Source organism: Helianthus annuus, chromosome 9 (genome assembly GCF_002127325.2).
Source record: "Helianthus annuus cultivar XRQ/B chromosome 9, HanXRQr2.0-SUNRISE, whole genome shotgun sequence".
NCBI classification, from domain to species: domain Eukaryota; kingdom Viridiplantae; phylum Streptophyta; class Magnoliopsida; order Asterales; family Asteraceae; genus Helianthus; species Helianthus annuus.
Window position 1 is genome coordinate 63,596,094 of NC_035441.2, and position 8,494 is coordinate 63,604,587.

General features: G+C 40.5%; 1 protein-coding gene across 1 annotated transcript; it reads right to left on the minus strand.

Moving 5' to 3' along the window:
- Window positions 1–1,775: 1,775 nt before the first annotated feature.
- On the minus strand, window positions 1,776–2,576 carry LOC110875841 (leucine-rich repeat extensin-like protein 5). The gene has a single exon (XM_022124037.1). The coding sequence runs from the start codon at window positions 2,574–2,576 to the stop codon at window positions 1,776–1,778; it is 801 nt and encodes a 266-aa protein (XP_021979729.1).
- Between the last annotated feature and the right edge of the window lie 5,918 nt (window positions 2,577–8,494).

Here is an 8,494-nt window from a genome sequence, read left to right on the forward strand (position 1 = left end):
CTTGCCTTGATCTCGGGGGCTAAACCACCGATAAAACGAGCGATTCTTTTTGGTTTCGGGGTCACCAGGTAGGGAACCAACCGGGACATCGTGTTGAAGCTTGTTAGGTAAGCTTGACAGTCAAGGTTTGTCATCACCAATGATAGATAATCAGACTCTATCTTCTCCACCTCATGCTGAGGGCAGAAATTTTCCCTGATAAGGGCAACAAATTGATCCCACGACATGCTGTACAATGGAATTTTCCCGGTGGCTTGAACCAGAGACCTCCACCATGCTAAAGCTTCACCCTTGAAGGACTGTGACACAAACTTGACCACGTCTCTCTCAGCGCACCCGCTGATATCTACAACCGTATCCATCTCATCTAGCCGCGTCACACAATCAATGGCTCCTTTCTCCCCAGTGAAGTCCCGGGGTTTACATGAAACAAAATATTTATAAGAACAACCCTTCTCACAGGGTCCTTGCTTCATTATAACCCGCTGAGATGGAGCGCTGTGATTTGAGGAGTGTCGATCATCGTCTTTCTTCGGGTCGTCCTTCTTGGGCGGTGGCTTTGAGGGCTGTGTAGATAGGGTCCTACTACGAGTCCCACTATGTTCTTCATACTGCCTTTCCAAAGCCTTTGCAACCGCGTCGTCTATCAATGCTTTTAATTCCGCACCCGTTAAGGTAACCCGAGCGTTATCAATATTCTCCGTTGGATGGCTATTCAGCTCGTCTGAGTTAGCCTTAGTTGAACTGTTGTAGAAAACAAGGACAATATTTTATTTGGGAGTTTATTATGGAATTACCCTTTAAGGTAACTCATTAACCATGGTAAACAGAGACCATATTTGGTTAATTTATTAATCAAATTTATTTAGGATTTCTATAATAATTTATCCTAGTTATAAAATAACAACAGTTTTATTTGTGGCACAAAAGGCCTAGTCACATGGACACTGTTAATTTATAAGTTATGATTTCAGAGAATCAAAACATGAAGGTTTGAACCTAGTTCATTACCTTTATCAGACAGGGAGTCATACCTACCACTGTCTCTTGGCTCATGTGGAAATGAGCAGGGCCCGTAGGCATCATATTACTACGTATGATCAAAATATGATTATTTCAATTGATGATTTAACCCATGATTCAGAGATCATTTGGTTGGGTTTGAAATCTTTAGAAAGATCCTTATATAATAATAATAATACATGTGAATTCAAATGAATCACATTTGTCAGGAGTGTTAACATGTTTTCAGATGTCAACCGGGATTTGAATCTTTTAAACGGGTCTTACCATCTTGGCCCGGTCTTTTTAATTGACTCGAAGGCTAGGTTTCACACTCAAGATTCTTAATTAATATTTAAATAGGCAGATTATTTTCAAAAGGAATGAATATAAATTATTTATGCACATAAGGCAAACATGAAATTTTATAACACAAACATTCCATTAATTATACATAGGTTACACGCTGCCCTAAACGGGTCTTTTCAAACAACATTTACCCACGCAGGGGTTTAAACAAATACTTGCCCACGCAGGGGCTCAATAACACACATACCCACGCAGGGGTTTAATAGCAACACATGCCTACGCAGGGGCCTAATAACATAATAGTCCATGCAGGGACTTACACAAATAAAATACCCTCGCAGGGGTTGACAGAACGATAGACCCACGCAGGGGTCAAAATAAACATACATACATACATACATACCCACGCAGGGGTTTATACAACAAGATATGCCCACGCAGGGCTCAACAATAGTTGGAAGGATTCAACGGTCCTTCTTATTCTTCCCTTTGATCAAGCTTGTCAATCCTTGGAAGAACGTTTCTCGCTCCCTTCGCTCCCTGTGAAATTCTCGCTCTACATAGTCCAATCTTTGCAGAATTTCTTCATGCTCTGGTGGGGAGAACTTTGGTGGTTGCGATTGCGCCCGAATAATAGGTCTGGCAGGTATCGGGTACCCATGAGTTGGGTATCCTACTCCCCATGGATCTCCATAGGGTCCTTGATTGTTATAGTTAACCGTTACCATGTACGAGTCTGCTTCGGCATAGTTGTAGTTGTTGTGCACTGGCGGTTCAAACGGGTTGTACGCCATGGAACCCGTGTATGCCGGAATTGGGTTATCAAAACCCATAGGCGGGGGTTGCGGTGCAACTGGTTGCGAAGGCCCACCCATTTGTGGATCTTCTTGATGTGGCGGGTAGTGGCTGCCACTTGATTGGCGTGGAGAACTAAAATGAAAGTCTCCTGTTCGCGCAGACATACGCACTCCGGTTATCCTACGCCTTGGTGGTTGCGGGGGTGCCAGTTGAACTGGTGGCGGAGGAGGTGGTGGCGTGACTGCCACGAACCTTGGATCCTCAGAGGGGTCTTGTTGCTGCTGTTGCTGCTGCTGAGGCGGCGAATGGCGAGGAGGCGTATAGTACCATTCGTGCCTGGTAAACATGGCTTGAAAGCTATCAGGACCAACATAGGGCGATCCGTGGAAGGAAGATCCGTCAGAGATCTCTATCGGGTGGTTTGGTGTACCACTGGCAGGCTCGACAGGGTCCGTATCCTCGTCCATGTCGTCCGCATGATCTCCAGAGAAATGATCTTCTGGACCTATTGGGTTAAAATTTCCTGGTTCTTGTAGGAAGTTTGCCGGGTTAAACCGGCCCCTAAAAACTGGTGTAGGGTCACCGAAGGAGTTGTGCGATAAGGATCGCTGTAATGGTATGTATGAAGGTTGAGGGTTGTTGGTCTCATAATCCGATCGTGGCCCATAAGGGTTAGGAGGTGTTGAACTGTGTGAGACCGACCGTCGAGCTGGCTCATAGAGGTTCCTCTGGTTCTACTGGGGATCGCCACTCTCCGTGGTGGATGGAGCTCTCGCATTCGAGGGTCCAGCTTCATTATTATTGGGGGCGGTGATTGGCCCCTTGCCCCTTCCTCGTCTCCTGAAGAATCTTGGCGGCATTTGGTAATTCCTGTCAATATGGCATGAGATAACAAAACAACATATATGCAAAAATAAAGGTCAAATCAACTAAAGTGGAACTTTGTCCTAAGTTTTAGGTCTAGACTCGAAGTTTAGAATTGTGCATTTGTGTAACTGAGATTAAACACAAAAGGCTAGTGTTTAAGTCACTCAGCGTTGGCTCTGATACCAACCTGTCACACCCCAAATTCCACGTGTCACCGGTGGGCCCGGTGGGGGAGTATCGTGATGTGGTTGGCAACATAATAGTCAAACAACACAATATTTAATATGCACAGTGGAAGCAATTTAAAAGACATAATACAACCGAATTTATTTATTGTAATCTTAAGTATCACAACGTTCGATTGTTTATCCACAGATGGATCGAAATAAAGTATTAGATAATAGCTCAACAGACTTCAGGCATCTTAAGCTTGCGAGACTTCTAATGATGCTAAGGAGAAATCCCAGCCAATTTCGATTAGTACCTGCATTTAATCTTTTTGGGAAAATACGTCAGTTTACACTGGTAAATACATTCAACTGACTCATTTTGGAAAATGATTGAAAATTGGTTTGGATGCACGTGGCATAAACATTTTTTTATTTTAACTTGGGAGAATTATTTAATATTATAATCTTGTGAACGAATTACATGTTACTTGTGCGTTCAGTAGCCCGGATCTTGTCCGGGTTAAAGATCAATGGACACACCACATCATAGAGTTATACACGGACGGTGTACGCCTACACCCCGTGCTCAGGTCGTGGCCATCTCGTAAGATGATGCCAAGGATATCCGGGACATGGTCATTAACCCCCCCAAAGGCTTTAAGTAATCAAGACTGTTTAAACGAGCCGATCAAATTAGTCAACTACCCACTTACCGCGGAGTTTTGATGCTCGATCAAGCGGTATATTATATACCGTAACCCAAGCCCGTATAGGGAAAATAAGTTAAAAGTATTTACCTGAGTAATGTATAAATCACAAGAAGCAAAATGCACGTAGCTTTTACTGGTCCTCCTAATAAGAGTCCTATGCACGAGATAAGATCAGTTGAGGCTGCTTGGGAGCTCCAGAATTGATCCAAATGGGCAGATGAAGATGTGAGGATGAATGTTGCATAAGGTGGCCTTATATAGTGAATCAACCCACCATAACATGTTGACATCTAGCTCTATGATCAACCACAACCATCCAACACTTGTTCCTAGTGCTCTAGCACAGTTAGGGGTCGCCCAGCATGCTGCAAATGCGACTAGGGGTCGGTTCTGTGCGTATACAGGGGCCTGTTGTGACAACCCTCACAAAACCAGGTATCCGTACGACTTAATTAACTATTAATTGTTGCCTAATTACTGTGCTTTACTGAGATTTCTGATAAACTGCTACTTGATTGTTGGTACTTGTACATATCTGCATCATACTCTGATTTCCGTCACTACATTATTTAATTACTGAACTTTAGTGACAAACATGATGCACAAAAGCACAGTAGCATTTGAATGGATAACCTATTGAACATGCTGATATAGCCAGCATCAGGCAAACACTGCCTCTAAAGGCCTGAATGAGCCAGAATTATTTTACTACACCCATAGTGTGTGTAGGGATACAAGGGTTGTATAATTGCGTCTCTAGGAATAAGATACAGAGATTGGATGTGCCTAAAACGTACTCTAAGCACGAAACACAGCACTTTTAGCAACATACTAGCTTCTAGCTAATTAATAAAGTGCCAAAACATGAGAAAATATTCCTGACACTTTGCAGAATAAATTGTGTCGTTAAAAATATTATTTACAACGCTTAAAGGATTACTTAAGCACTTTAACGGATTACTATCCGACCGAACAACCGGACAATACCCGGAACATAAAAATATTGCCAGAATTATTATTGGTATTTTTCAGAGCCAGTTAGGGTCCCTGATTACCCTAACACCCGCATTATAACGCATTAAACAACTAACGGGGTTAATCCCTAAAAGTAACCGACTTAAAGTAACTGAACACTAACTGAACGATTAAGACCCAACCGGATACCCCCCCCCCTTGGGCCGGTTCCATTCTAATGGAACTAAGGGTACACTTTTTAATATTTTAATTAGATTTCGTGGATATCTAGACGACGAATAACCGATGGACGAAGGAGTTGAGTTTTTCTATAAATACACTCACCCACACATGAGAGACATCACCATCCACCAACTTCACTCTCTCTCTTGCTCTCCTCTCTCTTTGGTTCTCGGCCGTGAGCACCCACATCCATCCATCATACTCTCGGTTCTCGTCTTGACATTCCAAGTGTACACAAGTGTTGGGGATCTCGTATTAGGAGCTTTGAAGCAAGCGGAAGTTGGAGGACCACGTTCATTTGCTTTTATCCACGCCATTTTCGCCAAAGATCTTCCCTAGCCCCGAGCTAGAGGTATAACATTTAAAACTTGTTCTTAATCGTATCTAAAGTGGTTAAAAGGATTTTTAACGGTTAAAAGTCGGTAACCCATCTTTTGAATCTAAAAAGTCTACTAAAACTCGAATATCGTTGGTTAAAAGCTTATAACGCGTGTAAAAGTTGTAGTATTCGAATATGTTGGTTATTGAGGCCCGATCTACGATGTGGTGGCTCTTATCATCGTTTAACCCGACTTTGTTAAGATCATGTATCTTAACATAAGCTTATTTCTAGCGGTACGAGGGTTAAAAGGGGAAACTCCACCACACGGGAAACATGAACTTGTGTAAAAGTGTTTTGACGTGTGAAATAGTATTTAAAACGAGCCGATCTACGTATGTACAAGTGGTATATTCGTAGAACCGGGTGTCGAGAAAATCATGTTTTATAAAAGTTGGATAACATGCTAACAAAGATGATTTTTATAAACTACAAGTGTATAAACACTTGTGAAACAAAAGATCCGACAAAATAACAATTTTTATAAAAAGTTGTCGGGAAGTTGTAAAGGAGGATTTGTTATAAAAACTGGGTTTTTACAAGACTAAACTATTTTATACATAGATCCACTAAAATAAGGTGATCTACATTGCGACTTTCGGAAAGATTACAAGTTCATGTAATAATGCGATTTTACATACTAGTCTACAAGTTTGAAGTGTTGAAATTTGTTTAATGTGTTGGGAATTGATTGTTTGATTTAAAAGAAGTGTTGAAATGATTTTGTAAAAGAAAATGATACGCTTGAAAGCGTGGCCACCTCCAGTTACAGGGGAAACTCTGGCGAAATTTTTCTAAAATCTAACACTTAGAATTATTTACAAGTGTTAGGGTTATTTTTGAAATGTTTACAAAATATATTTCGCCATGACTTTATTAAATATTCGGAGGTGGGATTTTCACAAAACTAAACGTGATAAATATATATTCGATAAATATATTTTTCACACACTGTTTATGATTATTTTGTGAAAATTTATAAATATTATTTTTAGAGTAAAAATAATATTTACTAACTTTGTCGAACCCAAAATAATACCAACGCTTGTACGACAAACATATAAGTTACAACGGTAATTACTATTACCATTTAATCGTTAAAACGTGACTTACGCATTATGCGGAAATATTCATAAACGCGTATGTTGACAATATATTATTTTGAGGAGTATTATGTAAAGAGAAAATATATTATTTTTGAGAAAAATAATTATATTTTGGAATGAGAAATAAAATATATTAAGTGAGACTTAATATTATAAATACACATGTATTTAAATCCCCCATCCTTGGGAAGGAAAGTAAATTACCAAGTATATACACGGAGCGGTTGTCTAACCGTGTCCTAAAAATGTAAGCTATAAAGCTAAGGCACGGCCATCCGTCTAATAGAATTAGCACATGTAGGTCGTTGCACAAGCTTTCGGATATTTGGATTGCTTGGTATTGAGACGCACTCACAGTGAGTTGATGTCCCCCTTTTCTCTTAACTCTTTTCAGTTTTATAAACTGCGGGGGTGAAATACATGTTACTATGATTATGATTACTTTATACATGGTATGGTTAGCGTAAGGAGGGTTACTTTTAGATCATGTGAATGGGTAGGCGGAAACTTGAGGTCATTAATCCTCAGGGTAGGACCGAGGGGCAGGAGCGGTAGATCTATTTGGGTGTAGCGAGCCCAGTCCCAGGTCCAGCATAACGGACCTTGGGATGACTTTGTTCCCGACGCATAAATTTGCTAGGTTTGAGCCTTCCTACTTGCATTTCACACATATCAATGGCCTTGCAAACCATTGGTGATCTCTTTTTCCTTATTTGCTACATACCAGGTTTTTGATAAAGATAAAGGTTTATTTACTCACTTTCGCATGAACTCGCTCAACATTATTGTTGATTTTTCAACTTACATGTATTTCAGGAAATTAACGATCTGGCGCGGTATGGTTTGTTTTCTCCGCTGCATTAGGCCCGAGGTCATCCAGGGTTCGAGACTTGTGACTCTTTCCTGGACAAGTCACAGTCCCCGAACCGCGTTTATTTTAAGTTTGTGGTTGTAATGTATTAGACAAGTTTATGGTTGTCGGGTGTTTACCCGTTAAGACAATGTTTTACTATTTTATTTTCAATGGATGATCTTGCATGTTTTAAATTCATATAGCTTTGTTATGATTAAGCTATGGTATTAAGAAGTCACACAAATTAACCACACTTCCGCAAAGCCAGGGTGTGACACCTGTCCCCGTTTTCTGTACCTGGGCCTGGGACGCGGCCCGCGTCCCGTTTAGCCAAAACCAAAGCGGGCCGCATGGCCTGCAAAAATCTGATTTTTGATTTTTATTGATTTCCCACTTGACCTTTGGTTAAATCGAAAGGGTAATCAGGTTTTTAACTTTCAATCCGACCCCGTATTATTTACCTACAAGGGCTTTAGGACTTATACCCACTTTGCCAAGTCCCCGGGTAACTTTATTGTTACCCGAAAAGTCCTAACTTCCAACGTTTACGCTTTAACACTTCGCACACGAATTTGATCATAACTTTCTCATACGTTGACGAAACTTTACGAAATTTTTATAGTGCATTCTAGTGAGCATAACTAACATTTACAAAGCTCCGGGTTTGTCAAAAGGTCACTCAGAGGTATAAATTGAACATGTTGACATATTTGGTCCCTGTAGTTTGCAATCTCTCACCTTTAGCTTTGTATGATCCATGATTTATTCGTTTGAAGGTATGAGCATCGTGTAGGGTTAATGTACATTATATTTATTCACAGTTGACACTTGAGATACGTATATTCTCATACTTTCCATGTTTGTCAACTTTAGTCCTTCTATAATATTCTATCCACGCGTTTACACATTTGACACGTGTCTACACATTATAGGACGTGAATTTTTTTTTTCGAGGTGTTACAACAAACAGCTCATGGGAGAGATGTGGTTGATAAAAAGGCATGTGTTGTTAGTCAAGAAAAGTATGATAATTTCACATGGGAAAAGTATCTTCCAAAAGAAAGCAAAGTGTGTTTAGCTGAACAAGAAGATGAGAAGTTGGC

Coding starts and splice junctions, on each gene's coding strand:
- LOC110875841 (XM_022124037.1), bottom strand. CDS start 2,576: ATGGACGAGGATACGGACCCTGTCGAGCCTGCCAGTGGTACACCAAAC.